General features: G+C 51.7%; 1 protein-coding gene across 1 annotated transcript in view; it reads right to left on the bottom strand.

The window, feature by feature from the left end:
* The window catches only part of SORL1 (sortilin related receptor 1), a 172,305-nt gene extending 156,588 nt beyond the window's left edge, over positions 1-15,717 (bottom strand). Inside the window, 1 exon segment of the mRNA XM_030333675.1 lies at positions 15,386-15,717. Coding sequence (XP_030189535.1) covers positions 15,386-15,661 — 276 coding nt within the window. The 5' untranslated portion in view covers positions 15,662-15,717.
* Positions 15,718-18,620: the final 2,903 nt, after the last annotated feature.

Raw genomic sequence — 18,620 nt, 5'->3', positions numbered from 1 at the left:
CCTCCCAGCCTTCTGCCTCTTCCCCATCTGCAGGCTCCGTCCGGGACTCCAGAGCCCCAAAGGAGAGTGGAACCACAAGCAGGAAGGAGCCCACGTCCCCGAGGAGAAAGCCCTCCCCTAATCAGTCACACTCATTTTGAACTCCCCACGGTTGGGCAACCCAATGACACCACTGGGACTGCCGGGACTCGTCCGTTATGCAGTTAGCCCTCTTAAGCAACATAACCACCATCTACAATCACTGCCATTTTTTAAAGGAAGGACAGTTTCACACCGAAAACAGAGTAAGGATCTATCTCAGAACAAAGAACAGTTCGTCCGAGAGTCCCGCTTTATGAAAAACCAACTACGTTAACTTTTATTTGTCCTACTTCACCAGACACCGATGGATCGTTCAAGGGCTGGCATCTCCCAACCCCCGAGCTAACATTTCACCCCCTCGTGTGATGAGCAAACCAAGGATCGTACTAACAAAAATGCCGTGAGCTCGTGTTAATGGTCAGAATCAGGGCAAACCACCACCCGCCTCCCCCCCACCAGCCCCCAACAGTCAGGAGAGTGCATGCTCCCTCTTGCGGAGCAACGTCGTGGAGAAGCCTCTTGCTTCTCCAGCCTCAGCTGTCTTGGGCATGCGTAGAAGGATCAAGATCCTGGGCTCTGGGTAATCTCTGCATAGCCCACCTATACACACACCCCACCACCCTCACCTCTCGGGCTGATGAAAAGTCCAAGCCTGAGCTGCGGTGCCCTCTGAGCTGTCTTCCTATCAAGGTTCTGCAGCAGAAAACCCTCCCCTCCCCACACCTCCTTTCTCCTTTCTGTTCCTTACCCCGCCACCGCCCTAGCTTTCCCCACCCCCTCCTTGAGGTGCTCCCAGATGTCACAGGGGACACAGAAAACAACAGTGCCATAAACCTGGCAGACAAGATGACAAAGGAGCTAATCCTTAACTACTTTGCTTTGGCTCTTGAGCGCCCGCGTCTAATTTGATCTATCGGAAATGAGACCTCTTTCAAGAAAAGACCTTTGATATGTTTTTAGGAAAACATGTCATTCCAAAATGTCCCTTCTCATTCCCAGAGGTAAGTCCAGGCGACCATCAAGCGAGAGGTACAAATAAAAAAGGGAAAGAAGTAAATAATTTAACCCAGAATGCTAGAGGGGAAAAGAGCAGCTAAGATTGGAATCTCCACCAGCAACTCATGCCTTATCTCCAGCCTTCCTGTTCCCCCACCTCTCCCCTTCCAGCTCATGCCTCTGGGAAGAATCTAGAAGCATCTACAGATCAGAAGCCCACTAGCACAGGTGCCCTCGGAATTCAGGCTACAAGCCTTTCCCCTCCAAAAACATTCCCACCCTTAGAACCAGAGGGGAATGAACACAGAACGTATGCAAACATCAATACAATAAAGGATTCGGAACCTACGAGAAACACCCAAGTTCTCAGGGTCGGGGATGAAAGAGCCCACCAATATTTAACTTGGGCAACCTCAGCACGGTCCCCTGTGGCAGGTGACAATCAAATCACACTGGGAATAGGCGACAAAGCCTTCAGTGAGGAGAGTAGGAAAGAGGTCTCAATGCTCCTTGCTGAAGTCATTCTACTCAGAGGACGTAAGACTTATGAGGCCCCCTCCACCAGTCCTAACAGAGGTGAAGGGGTGAGAGCGGCACAAAGGACGAGCATCACAACGTCCCAGGGCTTTCTTACAAAGGAAGTCGAAGACAAGCCTAGAGAAACACCTTAAAAAAAAAAAAAAAAAAAAAAGACTTGATAAATGAGACACAGTTCATTGGAGCTGGAAAAGCAGCAGGGAGGGGCCGACGTCTCCCCTCAGAAAGCAGAGAAAAATCGCACGCCAAAAAAATCTCCCCACACAGAAACAGCATCATCAACAACCAACAGCACTTGGGAGGTGCTTCAGCACCCCCCGCACCCCCGCTAGGCTCACAGACAGCTCTTTCAGGCCCGAGAGGTCACCTGATCAGGGGCTCCCAAACCCAGCTGACAGAACCCACCCCAGACTCTGGGATTCAGATCCCCTGACTGGGGCCCAGGAATTCATCTTTTTAAAAGACACGCTCCAGGCGTCCATAATGCAGCTTCTTTGGGGAGCAATGAATCTAGTCCATTCCCCTCCTAGTTCCTGCGACCAAACTCGTGGTAACTAGAAGACTCACTCTTTGGAGCGCCTGGGCGGCTCAGCCGCTTGAGCGGCTGACTTTGGCTTCAGGTTGTGATCTCACGGTTCCCAAGTTCAAGCCCCGCATCGGGCTCAATGCTATCAGCATAGAGCCTGCTTTGGATCCCCTGTCCCCGTGTCTCTCTCTCTGCCCCTCCCTCGCTCATGCTCACTCGCAGGCACGTGAGCGCTCTCTCTCTCTCTCTCTTTCTCAAAAATGTGTAAACATTGAAAAAGAAAAAAAGACTCACTCTTTTTGGGAGGAGACCGTCTTTGGGTATCTGGAGTAGTTGTTACAATTCTATGATCCTATATGTGGCACAACGTGGATAAACCTCAAAAAAAGACTACACTAGTGGAAGCAGTCAGATAGAAAAGGTCACACGTGGCATGAGCCCATTTACATGAAATATGCAGAATGAGTAAATCCATACAGATAGAAAGTAGACTGCTGGTTGCCAGGGGCTGCGGGGAAAGGGAAACAGGAAGTAACCATTTACTAGGTGAGGGGTTTTATTTTCGTTTAGAGCGATGGAAACGGCTTGCAATTAGACAGGGGTGGTGGCCACATAACACTGTCAATGTCCTACACACCACTGAACTATTCACTTTAAAATGGTTGATTTTGGGGTGCCTGGGTGGCTCAGTCGGTTAAGCGTCCGACTTCGGCTCAGGTCATGATCTCGCGGTTCGTGGGCTCGAGCCCCACGTCGGGCTCTGTGCGGACAGCTCAGAGCCTGGAGCCTGCTTTGGATTCTGTGTCTCCCACTCTCTCTACCCCTCCCCTGCTCATGCTCTGTCTCTCTCTGTCTCAAAAATAAATAAAAACACTAAAAACTTAAAAAATAATAAACGCTACAAAAATTAATAATAAAATGGTTAATTTTATGTGAATTTCACCTCAATAATTTTTTATTTTTTTAATGTTTTTACTTATTCTTGACAGAGAGAGACAGAGCATGAGCGGGGAAGGGGCAGAAAGAGAGGGAGACACAGAATCCAAAGCAGGCTCCAGGCTCTGAGCTGTCAGCCCAGAGCCCGACGCGGGGCTTGAACCCACAGACCGCGAGATCATGACCCGAGCCGATGTCGGATGCTTCACCAGCTGAGCTCCCCAGGCACCCTCACCTCAATCATTTTTTTGTTAAGCCTGTATCAGTGACCTGGGAAGAACATCGTACTTCCGAAGTGCTGATCTAATACCTAGAACTCCCACTCTTAACTGCTTTTTCGACTCATCTCGTTCTTTCTTTCCTGCTACCAAAATATGCAGTCAGAATGAGTCATAGAAGAGGCAGGCTGAGGAGTGGGTCTCTGGCCAAAGCAATCCTTCAAAGGGCCGTCAGCAGCATCCGCAGAGGCGCGGCATCCCCACAGGCCTCCTGGTCCCTGCTCCCGGGATCCCCAGTCCCCTGCTGGAGAATCAGCCTCGAGCTAGCATCCACTTCCAGCTCTCAACAATCCTCAGGACCCCCGCACACCTCCGGTGCAAGCCACCCCCACGCTGTCTCTCAGCCCCCTCCGCCCGGCCCCTGGGGTGCCCTGGCGTTCGGAAGAGGTTAAATGATTTGCCTCATTATTCAGAGTGAAAAAAGGAATCTGCTACCGCCCCAGCCCCAAGCTCTGGGTTGTTATAAATAGAAAGGAGGACAAATAAATTGCTTGTTGTATGGAGGCCCTGACCGCTCCGGCCTTCCCCTACTGAGGAAGGCACTGGGGCCTACTAGGTGCCAGGCATTCTTTGAGGCTCGTAAATGGTTTCTTCCCCCATCAAGAGGACACACAGCCCCTCTGGGGGAAATCAGTGTCGCAAGTCTGACCGGTGCGAAGAACCGTCAAAATACATAGACTCGCTGAAGCTTATTCAGGAGGATGGGGGCTGTCAATGGAACAGGCCCCGTGTCATCTCCTTTCATTTCTTCTGCCATCGCCTCTTTCAAAGTGGTCAAAGCCAAAGACCGGGATGTCCTAGACGGACACCCACAGCCTGTGGTCCTCACCACTCCTACACAGCTTCTTTCCAGCTCGCAGGATGAGGAGGACAAACAAGGCAGTCTGGTTCACTCCTCCGCCTCAGCAGCAACGAAATGCGAGGAAGGATTTCTTAAATTCTACAATGAAGGATAAAGCAAATACCCTGTCCTTCGATTTCGAGGACAGGAGGCTGCTAAATCCCCTGGACTATAGGACAGGCCTGAGGAAACCAAAGACAGACTCCCGAGGCCCAAGAATAACAAGGTTTTGTCAAACCATCCATTTGCATGACCTAAATGCTAGGTGTGCAAATGGCCCCTCCGTGTCCTGAGTGTCCCCTTTCAGGACGGTGTCCTCACTATATTTAGCAAAGCTCATTATCCTCCCTGGGCGCTCCACCTCGGAAGGAGAGCTACGATCTAGTTTAAGAACTCCCTGCAGAGAGCCCCTGCTCAGCTCACACATTTGACTTCTCTGTTGGCTCAAGACGCTTCAGCCACAGAACTCATAAATGACTTTGCTGATAAATTCAGCTGCCCACTTTACAGATGAGCAAACAGAGAATGACTCTGGGTGAAAAAAACGCATTTCATTACCACCTCCTTCACTGGGGTCATGAGCTCGCTTTAGAAAAGAGGTAGGTAGGTCGGTCGGTAGGGGGATATCTTTTGCTTTCCCTCTACCAAAAGGGTAATAATCCTATTTTCAATGACTTACAATACCAGTCCAGAAAGATTGACCTGTATTTCTGACTGATCCTTGGCTAGAAGAATCTATCCACCACTGACCTATCTGTGGCACCCCCTCCTGGTGAACCCCACTTTGTCATTTGGCCAATAGCAGCCCCGCTATTCCAGGAGGGCTCCCTATTAAAAAGAACCTGTGAGGGGTGCCTGGGTGGCTCAGCCCACTGAGCGTCTAACTCTTGATTTCAGCTTAGATCACAACCCCAGGGTCCTTGGATCGAGCCCCGTGTTGGGCTCCACACCGACCATGGAGCCTACTTAAGATTCTCTCCCTCTCTCCCTGCCCCTTCCCCTACTCTCTCTCAATAATGAATTAATTAATGAATTAATTAAAATTTATAAGAAACTATAAAAAACCTGTCATGAAAATTAGCAGCCCCTAATTTACCAGGTGGTAAGAAAAAGAAGAAAATATCAGGCCAGAAAGAACCTCAGAGAACAACTAAACCAACTTGCACGTTTTGCAGATGAGGTTAAGTCCACAGACAGAGTCAGAGGTGCTGTTCCACAGGCCCCCAGAGCAGGGCATTACAGGGAGAGGCTACAGCGAGCCAGCTCAGCAGCCGGGACAGGCTGCTGACCCCCTAAGCCAGGGCTAACCACAAATGAGGATTCACCTAGGAACCCAAGTCATTTCTAAGAGCTCTTTAGGATGGCTCTACAACATGCACTTACCTTGCCCTGCCTCTTTGGTTTGGCAGCTTCACCACAAATAGCCCTCCACCTCATTCATTCATAAATGTTTATTGAGCACTTACTATATAGCAGACGCCATGCCAAGTGTTAGGAAACAGAGGACTTCTGGGAGTGGGGCATAACCTCAGGTCAGGGAGAGGATGTGAGTGCCCAGAAGGCGTGACTTACAGTGGGGACCACAAAGATGAAGAGAGAGATGTTAGGAGAAACGGGATGGAGGAGAAAGATCCATACCGGGGGGAAGAGCAGAGCAAAAGCCAGGAGCTGGGAGGGACACGGGAACCGTCCCATTTGAAAAGCTGGAAGCAAATGAGTGCAACCAGGAGAGCCAAGGGGAGGGGAGAGTTCTATGAATCTCTAGGTTTTACAGGAGGAAAAGAGAGTTCACAGCAAACAGGCTGTGGATCCCTGGCTGCAAGCGAAGCTTTCGCTGGAGTATTTACAAGAGGCAAATGTGCCACAGTAAACTGGAGACAAGTCAGAGGCTTGGTTTTCAGTCTCGGTCTCTACAATTTTAATAGCGGCAAGACGTTTGGTACGTCGCTATATCTTTTTGAGCCTTCAAATACCCATCTGTGAAATGAGAAGAATTCTTATCTTCCTGATTTTATGGGGCTGTTAGAAGTATCAAACAGGAAAAAAAAGGGGGGGGAGGCATCAAACGAGATGTTACCCGTGAATACGCTTCATAACCTGCAAAATGCTAAAACGTTATTTCCTCTTGTTGGTATGTTATTTACACCAAAATAAGCCATTCTTCACAAAATGGCTCTGTATAAAAAAATGGACATCAGCATCACCGAGGCTGGAATCCTGAGGCCTCAAGGGCCAACGATGACATCGTACATAGGACAATGATGAAAACGCCACACGCCTGAGCCTAGCTCAGTGCTCGCGGCCAGGAAGCCTTCCTCACCGCAATGTGGGGTAACCCAAGCTCCCGTTCCCGAGGCTCCAGTGCAGAGGTGGCACTGATTTCTAGAACTTTCCTTGCCCCAAAGGGACCACATTCAAATCATGCGTCAAGCTCTCACCTTACCAGCGGCTCCTTTACCACACTGGGGAAGCTGACAGAGAGAACACATCCCATCCAGGGATTGATCCAGGGTAATATGAGATGCCCCCTAAGCTCACAGGAGGGCAAGGCGCCCGTGGGAAGCCCCCCAGGCATCTCTCTGCGAGCTCAACGCCCCAGCTCAGAGCCAACCAGCCTTTCACCCCTGTCCGAGCCCAGGGGACTAAATATATACAGATGAGGTAAGGCATAGGTGCACCGTCTCCTGTGACGCAAAGAACTGAGCACAGGTTTCAAACGCTTCCCGTCTCCCCAAAAGCTCCCACGGTGTCACCGGCTGCTCTCCCACCTCCACTCTGTCCCCACACCCTGCTGTCAGCAGGTTCCTCTGCGGGGATCCTTAGGCAGGCCAGCACTGGCCTTTCTTCCCAGGTCCCCGGGGCAGACCCTCATGGAACTGCCTTGCACACATCCCCTGGGCTAACGAGAAACAGGGTCCTCCACTACCTGGACCACTACCCCATATACAGCTCATCTCAGAGGCACTCACTTGAGTGTCCACAGTGACAGTCTCCAAACCAGCCTTTCATCCAAGGCTGCCTTGACAATTTTTTTAATGTTTATTTATTTTGGGGTGGGGGGGGGGGGGCACAATCCGAAACAGGCTCCAGGCCCTGAGCTGTCAGCACAAGCCCGACGACACAGGGCTCGAACTCACAAACGGTGAGATCGTGACCTGAGCCAAAGTCGGACATTTAACCGACTGAGCCACCCAGGCTCCCCGACCCAAGGCTGCTTTGAACCCTGGCCCTCCTGGTTCAATGAGATCATCCCAGCTTTTCCCGATTTCTTCTGGGCACAGAGGTTTCCTAAGAGTTCAAAAATCCATCACAACGCTCCTCAGCTCCCCCCCCCCCCCCCCGGCAGAGTGAAATGGATCTCACCCCAGTACCAGCTAGCGTCTTAAATTCAGGATCCACTCCTTGGCTCAAACCCACATTTATTTTACGTAAGAATCACCCTAGCCATCTTCCCCCACACTCTGATCCACAGTTATTTGGGGAAGGAAAGTTTCTACTGAACAGGCTAGTCTCTTTTCTAAAACACGGAAGCCACGTTACTTTCTTGATTTAAAAAACCAACAAGGGGGCGGGGTGAGGGGGTTGAATAAATAATAAACAGCACGTCGGCCCCCGCGCGGCGCAAAACGCCTATAAGTACATCTTTTTATTGCCCTTGTCTGCCATTCAGATTTGGGACATAATCACATCAGCCTGCCTTTCTGAGAATTCGTAGCTGTGTTTTTAATCTAATTCCGGGGACTGGAGATAAATCATCGTGAAGGGTCCCGATTTTCCGAGCCAAGAGCTTGCAGCGGCAGGAACAGCGATGGCATGCTAAGGTAAGGGGCCGGCCAGGAAGGGGGGGGGGGGGGGCGCATGCAGTGATGAAGACCACACGCCCGTGATGTTTGTCTTCGTGCCAGCCTGCAGGGTCGCAGGGATGAAAGACAGACCCAGCTACGCGGAGGTAAATCAATAAGCACACAGGAAGCGGAGGGCAGGGGCGGGGAGGAGACGGCCCCACCGGCGAGGCACGGCTTGCATCTTGCACCGCTCAACAGACACGCATGGTGTGTGCAACACCACCCCGGCAAAGCCCGGTACGAGGGAGCTGGGTGTGCAAGGCCATGTCACAGGTGAAGGCCCAGGGCTCAGCCTTCACGACCCAAGTGGCTAATGCCCAGAGGGGCCCCCCTCTCAGAGGAACGCTGCACCCACTGCACGCCCCGTGGCCGCTGATGCGCTCCGACCTGGGGAAGAGAGGCCACTGTCTCCCGACATCCAAGTTGGCAGTCGGCGCTATGCCTTCTAAAACAGTGGCCAAGGGCCACATGTGGCCGTTTCAACCTAAACTTAAATTGACTAAAAGTAAGTGAAAGAAAATAAATTCAGTTCTCAGTCCGACCGGTCCTGTGCCAGTCGACACGCTGGACCACACAGACACAGAACGTCTCCATCGCCGCAGGAAGGGCTAGCAAAGAGCGCTGTGTTTGAAGACCTGCCGTGGGGCCAGGAAGACAGGGTCTTCCGGCTCTTGGCTGGCAGCAGTGACATGATCATGGACGTCACCACTGTTGCTAACAATGACCCCGTGGATAACAGAATTTTGGGCTTATTTTTGACTCCCCACCGTGGTCCTGATCGTTATGAAGTCCTATTTCCAGGGGACCCGCCCCAAAATGCACAAAGCATACCTCGCGTGACAATCGAGACCTCAAGGTCTCACAGTAACGTGAGAGACGATCCAAATCTTCATGCTGATCAGCCACCGACCCTGCCTTCTCTGATTTATAGCATCATCAGCCACTTCAATGCCAGAAGGCTGCCCATGCCACTTCTTCGAAGGCCCCAGGTCCACAGGTCGATAAACCAATCAATTAGGTCGAAATTAGCTGTGGCTCATTTTAAACTGAGGGAAATTGATTTTTGCATCTACGTGGCTGGACTGAATATGCCATGTGCCAATGGATTCGGGTGTACCTAGAGAATACACGGGAAGGTTCTATGCTCAACAAAGTGAACGCCCTACCCCTAGCAGCCCAGACCACTTATGAAGAAATACTAGCCCTCGATTATTCAAACCAAAATGTAGCGAGCTCTCCTTTACTGCCATCACAACTAACTCTTTTTTTTAAATGTTTTGAAAAGTTAACGTAATACCTCAGCTTGAAGAGATTTCTGTGCGGTTAACTCTCAATTATCGGCATCTGACTTGCTGTCGAAAATTCTATACGCCAAACTGGCTTTCCCTGAACACGTTTATGCCAGCCATTTCACAGATCAGCTACTCAAGAAAGCAAACTCATTTTAATATTCACCTAAGCAAAATTTAACCAGGAGGGTAACCTGGTGCTTTAAATGAAAATAAATAAATACATACAGAGCAAAGGTAAATCGGTTACTTTTTGGATTACCTCCTTTCCAGGTTATTAGAATGTTCCCGTGTCTGCCCATGACTGGCTCCATCTACCTCCGGCCCTGGGATTGAACGATGGCAATACAAAGATGGCTGTCACCTCTAAGGAGGAACAGACCCAAATATGACAATGAAATGCCCTGACAACATCCATCTTTGGCTGTGGGATATTAGTTTGCTCTTAGGACCTGCCTCCTTGGATCCCAGGTCCCAGAGCAATTTATTAAACACGCCACTGACTTCATTTTGCAGAATATAAAGAAAATAGTCTCAAAACGAACATGAGCAAAACCAAGATCCGTGATGTCTACGTTCTGACGTTCTCGCAAACCTGGGCTCTTCCCCTCTAGGGAACGGCTCTCCAGCAGCTTGCCAAGAAACAAGAGCTACCATGCCGCTCTCCCGGCCTGCAGGAGCCCTGAGTGCAACGAGACTGCCTTTTCCTTCACCTGGCCTGGAGGAAAAGTAACAACCTATCTTACATTCTGACACCGCACGTAAGTCCCTACCTTTTAATAGTCACATACCATAAATAACATTTTGGAGCCAGAGCGAATCTCATTACTCATGGTATCAGCGGCTATGGATAACAGAAAGCCATCGATATTGCAAGTTCCAAATTTTCTGAACATACATGCCATACATGTGGGTAGAATGTTTCCGGAAAGACATACAGAAAAACTAAGGACAGTGGCAGCACATAAACAGGGGACGCGAGAAAGAGGGAAATTTACTTCTCGCTATATTCTTATAAACATGTATTACCCACTGAAGGCTAAATGAACCCACTGGAAGGCTTTTCATTTTCTCTGTTTACTTCTCTGTCTCCCCGCCCCTCCCCCATCCCTTCTTCCTCCCATTCCTTCCACCTCCCATAGCCTCCACCCACCGTGCCCCAAGATGTACAAGCCCCTAATGAACTAAAGGGTGGCCAGAGCCTGAGCAAAGAGCAGCCCGCAAGAAGAAGAGATGCCAAGTGGAACCAGGAAGTTTTTCAAGGTCACAGCCTTTACCGACCCAACCCAACACCCCAGGCCAACTCTTCACCTACATAGAAGGCCCCGTGAAACAACAAATGCTTTGCCTTCTCGTCTTTTGGAAGCAAACAGGTCAAGCATCCTAACGTCAGAATCAACCCGCCGATTCTTTCCCAAGCAGGTGTATCATGCAAGAATCTACTCCAAAGAGATCTAAAGCCAGAAGTACCCCACCCCCAAAGGAGGCTCTTTGTCCCAGGGTCTTGTGCTGTAACAGACACTTTATTTTCAGTCTCAAATCAGGACACTGAATACTCCCTGGCCTCTAAAAAGCAGGAATTATGAAGAGAGAGCTCACTGGAAGGAAAATAAACCTGTAAATCCTGTTAGGCTTTGCGCTTCATTCCAAAGGATTTTTTCCCCAAAACAATACCATTAGCAATAATACCATGATAGCCCTAAAAGGGAGGCTTCTGTACAACAGAATCCCAGCTCTTTGTTCCCCATAACCCCCAGGACAGCACAGCAAAATCAGGACTTCACTACCCTCACCACGGAGAGAGCCAACCCACTTTCCCTCTCCATTTGTGGGCTCGCCATGGTCCTCCTCCTAAATACCTTTTCTGTAACTTGGATGTGCTTCCTACCCTCTGGGCTCCTCCTCTTCCAAGCGGGCAGTCGGTCCGCAAATATTCATTAAGGGCTTCCCAAGTGCCAGCCACAGAGAAGAGAAAGGCTTGGTCCATGCCCTCAAGGAGCAAACAGGGAAATGAGACAAACAAGCAATTATAACACAAGGCAGTAAGTGCTGCAACCAAGTTCAAAAGAGCTCTTCCCACTGGCGCCTGCCTGGGAATGCTTGGAGGTGTTCCCTGGATGCTGAAGAAGGGAACAGGGGCTTTGCGAGCAAAGACAGGAGTGGGAGAAGACCATCTCAGGCAGAGGAAAAGCAAGCGTGATGACACAGAGGCAGGGAGCAGGCGTCAAGTCTGGAAGAAAGTCACTGTGGCAAGAACGATGGAGGCCCCCGTCTTCGACTTGGCGCTTTTGCGGCAGGGCTCAACCTCGGAACTCTGAACTTGGGACTTCGACTAGGCCCTTTTTCGGCGGGGCTCAACCTCGGAACTCTGAACTTGGGACTTCGACTAGGCCCTTTTTCGGCGGGGCTCAACCTCGGAACTCTGAACTTGGGACTTCGACTAGGCCCTTTTTCGGCGGGGCTCAACCTCGGAACTCTGAACTCGGAACAGAAAAGTCCTAATATCTGACAGCAACTTGTTTTCACTGCTCTTACCATATTTTATTATTACAAACATGCCCACAAGGGATCACGGCAGAAACCACTCTCCCACGTTCCAGAACAGGAGGAGGAATATCGTCACAGGAACCACGCCTAGTTTGCTCCGTAGGTGAGTGGAGCCGGAGAAAAAGAGAACCGGCATTGCCTCCAACACAGCGCTCTTTCTCAGCTGCAGGCCAGCTGTCTCCCTGCAGAAGCTCTCCTTCCCCTGTTCCCGAAGCCGGCGGCCTCAACGTCACCCCTACGGCTCCTCCGGTCAGACAGCTTCAGCTTCCAGCCCTAATCTGTGTTGCCAGGCATCCACTTAACCTCACTCGAAGGTCGGAGGGCAAGAAGCTGCAGTGGCTGAGCCCGATGACCCTTTATCCCTCCATCTCCCATGCCCTCCCGTATCACACAACCCACTAACATCCGACCTTAGGGTTGTAGCTGCTTTATTGTGTATTTGCTCCTGTCCAGCACGGTCACACGCCTGGATTTGCATCTGCTGTATCTACTCCCTTAAACTGAAAACTTTCTGGGGTGGGGGGGGTGAGAGATGAACAATGTCCTGCCCTCCCTCATTTGCACGCCCGTCTCGATTTAGAACTGCACTCTCTTCCACGGGCTACTGGGGGAAAATATTGCAATTCCTCAGGTTAAAAGGAAGGGGAAAAAAATAGTTACAAACAGAGAGGGAGGGAGGCAAACCATAAGACTCTCAAATACAGAGAAAAGTCTGAGGGTGGATGGGGGGGTGGGGGAGAAGGGAGAACGGGTGATGGGCATTGAGGAGGGCACTTGTTGGGATGAGCACTGGGTGTTGGAGGTAAGCGATGACCTACCCCCCAAAACCAAGAACAGACTTTACGCACGGTACGTTAGCCAATTTGACAATAAATTATATTAAAAATAAATAGACGTTTAAAAAAAACTGAAAGGCGAGGGGAGGGGAGGAATGAAGTGAACTTGGCTTAGAGCTAGAAGCAGAAGGGACATATAATTTATAGTCCGCATCCTGACACTGGAGAGTGAAGGCAGCGCTTTCATAACCAGCACAGACAACTTACAAACTAGGTCTGTCCCAGGGAAAACAGAGGCGAATGGTCACCCTTGCTGGAAAGGTCATTCCAAATAGATGAGGGACTCCCGAGCTCCAAGAGGGACGCGCCAAAGCCCTTCAGTCACCGACTCTTGTGCTTTCAGCCTGAAGGGGCCGTGCCAAACATGCTTGAGGCAGATAGCCCAGTACCGGGAAGTTCTTCCTGCTACCTAACTCAGATCCTTAAAGATTCGAGTTAATCCCACTTTTATTAACCTCGGGGCCTCAGAGAAGAGAAAAACACTGCCCTGGGCCTTCGTGGTAGGAATTCCTCATTATGAGTTCGCCTGCTAGCTCTCCATTCCTCAACTGAACCAAACTCCATCTGGTTGGCTAGAAATACAAAAGCGGAGGGTTTGAGAGTCATTCCCAATGAGAACACAGTTCATCTTTAACTTGCCCCCCATCCCCAGGAGCCCTCACAAACCAAACCCCAGCAAGAAATGGCACCTGTATGCATATTTTTGAGACTAAGAAGCTCTTTTTTTTTTTAATGTTTATTTATTTTTGAGAGAAAGAGAGACGCAGAATGTAAGCGGAGGAAGGGGAGAGAAAGTGAGGGAGACACAGAATCTGAAACAGGCTCCAGGCTCTGAGCTGTCAGCACAGAGCCCGACGTGGGGCTCGAACTCATGAACCGCGAGATCGTGACCTGAGCCCTGAAGTCAGACCCTAACCGACTAAGCCACCGGGGCGCCCCCTAGGAAGCTCTTCCCTCAGCCAAAACTATAGCTGCGGGGGACATGAGCTCCAGAAAGAATGGACTCCCGCCCCTCCCCACTCCCAGCCCCCAGAGAGCTGATTCAAGACAGCAGAGCTGGGTGGCTGTTAAGACTCAATGAACAAGGCAGTATCTCTTGTTTCCCCTCCCCCGCCCCCACCCAACGTGGGGATGCTGCTGTCCCAGTTGAGAGCAAGGACCTTGCTGTTTTCTTTTCAACATACAAAAAGAAGTTTCAGATGGGGGTGGAGAGGGGAAGAAGGTCGGGACTCACAAACGAATCAAGCAGGCGGGCTCCGGCAGCCCTTGCCCGCAGCAGTTACATGCCCCCTTGGCACACACTCTTTCCCAGGGACTGATGGTTGATGGAAATCAGATGCTCCCACCCACCTGCCACCATCCCAAGCCCCTTTGGAGACGTTTTTTTTTTTTTTTTTTAATTTTAGAAAGCAGTTATTTAAGAAGCCTTGTATAAAGAGAGCACAACTATTTGATCACCCAAAGGTCACCGGGACAATGCCAACAAAAAACGAAACAGCAGGCAACTCTGCCCCACGTGACCTTGGGCTAGTCACTTCACCTTTCTCAGCTTGCGTTTCTTTATCGACAAAATGGCACAATCAGTGAGGTGGTTTATAAGGTTCTTCCTGGCTTCAAGGGTTGAATATTTAACTCTCTGTATTTCCTGAAGACATGGCTAAAGAAAATCAGTGAAGGGAGGCAGAACTCGAACTCATCTTTTAACTTCTACTTTAAATGGGAACATTTTGACTCTAGAAATCGTGCAATTTGCCATCTCCTCTGGCCCCACTTTCCCCCCACCCCCACCCCACCACTGACCTTCCAGCTCTGATGTCAATCTTAACCACAGGGCTGGGAGTCTCATGAGGCAAAGAACACGGTCAAATTAATTTCGCCAATGCTGATACTAACCCCCACAAACTCGGTTTGCTATTCCTAGCAGTAAGTCTGGCCATAAAAGTGAAATTCATGTTACTTATGAGCTAATAAACCCATTGCCTGGATAGACATAAATCAGTTACTGAATAATGCCCACCAAATTCTTGCAGTCTTTCAAACCCCTAAGTGTCATGAGTTAATATCCCTGTCCAAAAATAAAGTCAGTATCTCAAAGGGGGAGGTGGAATGGATAGACCACCCCCCCACACCCCCCCCCGCAACCAACAACAACAAAATTCGGCCCTTACACAAACACACAGACGCACGCACACCCCTTGCTCTGACCACGGCAAGATAGTCAGCTTTCAGGTTTGCCCACCTTAATTGTGGTGCAGAAACCCCCTCCCCTGCCTGCTCTGTGTAAGTATCCTGCAACTGCAGGGTCCTCACCTCCGCTGCCAACTGACGATACACACTAAAGAAACCCCGTTTTTCAGCCACATGTAAAATGAAGCTGCACCCCTCCTCTACCTGCTGGAAACTACGCCGGTGTGCCCCCACCCCGGGGAAATGTGCACAGCACCCCGCGAGTTTACCTGGCAGACGTTTGCTAAAATCGACAGGAAGAAGGAAAGATCAATGCAATTCAAGTGCTGACGGTTGTACTCGTGCGAGGGGGGGAAAACACAAATGCAAGCCGGGAAGTCCCCAGTGGTGCCTGCACCTGGGAGGCCACCGCAGAGGATGGATGCGGGGCTGAGGAAGTGCGGGGAGAGGAAAGAGCCGGAGGAAGGCGGGTGGCCAGCCGCTCACCTGTCCGTACACCTTGATGGGCTCCGGCTGCAGGGCAGCGCTCCGTCTCCTCCGGAGCGGCTTCTCGTCCGCCCCCCGGGGCCCCCCGCGCGCCCACAGCCGCAGCTCGCGCGGCTCGCCCTGCACCACGCGGAAGCCCCGGTCCTGGGGCAAGGGCGCGCGGCCGCCGTGCAGCGTCTGCGTCCACACCTCGCACAGAGCCCCGGGCGGCAGCAGCGCGACCAGGGTGAATAGGAAGGGGAGTCGGGACTCCCTCCTGCTGCTCCGTGTCGCCATGTTCGGGCGAACGCTGCCGCAGGTGGCGCCGCCGCCAGGAGAGAATGTGCAGCGCGAGGCCGGGACGGCGGCTGGGCCGGGGCCGCGCGCGCCGCTCCCGGGGCTCCAGGCCGCCCGCGCCGCTCGGGGCCGCCCCGCTGCGCCCGCCGCCGCCGCCGCCGGGTCCCGCTCGGCTTGGCGCGGCGCCGTCACGTGTGCGGCTCGCAGCCGCGTCCCCCCTTCGCGCACTTTCTGCGCTCGGCGGCCTCGGCGCCACTCGGGCCCCTCCCCCGCGCGGGGATGGGGAAGTCAAGGCAGCGAGCGCTCGCGAGCGTGCGTCCCCTTGGCCCGCCGGCGGGCGCACCGCGTCGTCCTCCCTGCGGCGGTCGATCGAGAGTTGTGTGGGGCTCGCTCGTCTTCCCCGGAGTTAGTTGCCTCCTCCGCAGGGTCGCGTCGAGGTCGCCCTAAACCGGTCTCCTTCCCTGACTGCACAGCCCCCGGTCCTGTCTCGCCGCACGACCACCTCCCCCGGCCCCCCGCCGCATCCCCACCTCGGAGGGAGAGCCCGGAGCCAAAGAAAACGAGCTCTGAGAAGGCAGAACACGGCAGCCGGCAAATTACGGTCCAGATGAACCCGCCCCCATTGTGAAATTCACACGGTTTCTACTACTCTGGGCATCAAAACGTATTTGAAGTGGCCACAGCCAAAAACTACCCTCCATCTAGCTCAACTGCCCAGGCCCCGAGCACAGTAAATACGCGCCCGCACAGAGGCAGTAAGAGCCAGGGACCATCCCAAAAGGGGACAAGCACGCAGTTATACAGTGGTTCCTTGCACACGTGAATGCCTGTGCCTGACACTGGGCCCCGGCACAGCGGCTTGCCTGTGACCCTCCAGGGTGACCAAGCACTGAGCCACCCTACCTACGCTACTGCCAAACGGGCACAATATGCCAGTCCTCTCAGCCTGCGGCCAACACCTGCCGCAAGCCTCTAAAGCTTGCCACTGGGGGTGGGAGGGGACAGACACTCAAAAGAGGGAGGAGGACACAGGTTACAGCTCAATTCAGCTTAAAGATCTAGACCCTCTTTGAACCAGGAGATACAGTTCCCGCTGTTGGAATTATGGAGGCACACCCAAGGTAAACATCGATTTGCGGGTTTGTAGGAGCAGTCAAGACCTAATCCGCTGTGGCCTCCTCTCTTCCATTTTATATTTCACTGTGCTCAGGTCTCAGATCCTGGGTTTTTGTTGTTGTTGTTTAATTTTTTTTTCAACGTTTATTTATTTTTGGGACAGAGAGAGACAGAGCATGAACGGGGGAGGGGCAGAGAGAGAGGAAGACACAGAATCAGAAACAGGCTCCAGGCTCTGAGCCATCAGCCCAGAGCCTGACGCGGGGCTCGAACTCACGGACCGCGAGATCGTGACCTGGCTGAAGTCGGACGCTTAACCGACTGCGCCACCCAGGCGCCCCAGATCCTGGGTTTTGATAAGACTAAAGACAGAAGGAGCAAGGCTAAAAGATGAGGCCGCTTCTACGGTTGTCCAGTCCTTGGTTTAGAGGGAGCAGGGGGTGATCGGTTCAGTTCTCCCAAAATGCTCCTTGTTCTCAACAAACCGCAGTAGCTTGATTTCTCCACCCTGCCCTAGAGTCCTCTCCAGTTAGCTTAACAGAGGCCCCCCTCCTCTGCCAAGCATCACCCTTCCAAAGGAGGGACAGCCTTTCCTCACCTCCTTAAACCCAGCATTCTGCCACCCTCCCCCACCCCATGCCAGACTTGCTGGGGACCAGGCCTCAGGTTCTGCAGTCCCCTACCTCTTCCCAGCCCATTTTCTCCCCGAAGCAGGTTCCCCTCCAAACCCCATCTTTCCGTCCATCTCAATACAATCACAGAACCACCTGGTTCTCCCCACCTAGCAGATCACGTATCCTCTGGGAAAGCCACGGAACCACTGCCAGCTCCCACCCCCAATCTAGACCAGTGATGTCTTGTCAGGACCACCTTACCAGAAGTGGACCACCCTGTGGCCTCCCCGGACCAACAGCAAAGGCACTGCTACCCCCATTTAACCCCCAAGGATAAATGAGCGGAACACCGCTCAAGTCACAACACCGTGCAGATGATTCAATTATTGTTTTTTTTCCACGTACATTTAACGAGAACTTCTCTACAAGAACAAGTGTCAGAGTCCCAGCAGCATGAGGATGGCAGCAGAAAACAGAGACACGGGTCCCTTAAGTGTGGATTTGAAGATAAGGAGCCGCTTTTCCCACACAAAACTGCCGGCTTGGGGCTCAGATGGCAATTTGCAAGGGCCAGCTACTTGCTGATTTTGATTCTGATATGCAACTTGGATGCAGGAAGCCTGGCAAGAATGCTCACACATGGTTAATGTACTCCTTGAAAGCCCTCCTCTGTGGTCGTTATCTACATTCCAGGCCGTTCTCAGGTGGATAATCGGCAAAGCCAGAGACTGTGGATGCCCCGTAACCACAGGGCACGATGGAAAGCACACTGAATTTTGAGTTAAGAAATCTGCTTTCTAACTTGGAGGACTTGGCCGAATAAATTCCCCAAGCTTCAATTTTCTCATCTATAAAAAAAAGGACCTTAATCCGTATCTATCACCCAAGACTGCTCAGAGTATCAGATAGAATCACATAGATAAAATAAAACAACTATGGTTGTAAAGGCCGCAGAAAGGAGTATTATGGACGAGTGGCATTAGAGACATGCATTCTAGTCCTGGCTTTGCAACCAAGTGACCATGTGATTTTTGTTCTGGTCATCTCGCCTGTCCGGGCGCTGGTTTCCTCATATGCCACATGAAAAGAGGTTTTGCAGCCCTGATTGTTCCCTGCCCGCTTCAGGACCCCCACCTGAGCGTGAGATGGGAGCAGCCACAGGTGAGGCCACCTACGAGGGGCTGGAGCTGAATTGTGCAATCGAGCCGGGTGTTCTGCCTAGCTTCAAA

Source organism: Lynx canadensis, chromosome D1 (assembly GCF_007474595.2).
Source record: "Lynx canadensis isolate LIC74 chromosome D1, mLynCan4.pri.v2, whole genome shotgun sequence".
Lineage (NCBI taxonomy): Eukaryota > Metazoa > Chordata > Mammalia > Carnivora > Felidae > Lynx > Lynx canadensis.
The sequence above is the reverse complement of the archived record's forward strand: the minus strand, read 5'-3'. Positions and strand labels throughout refer to the sequence as shown.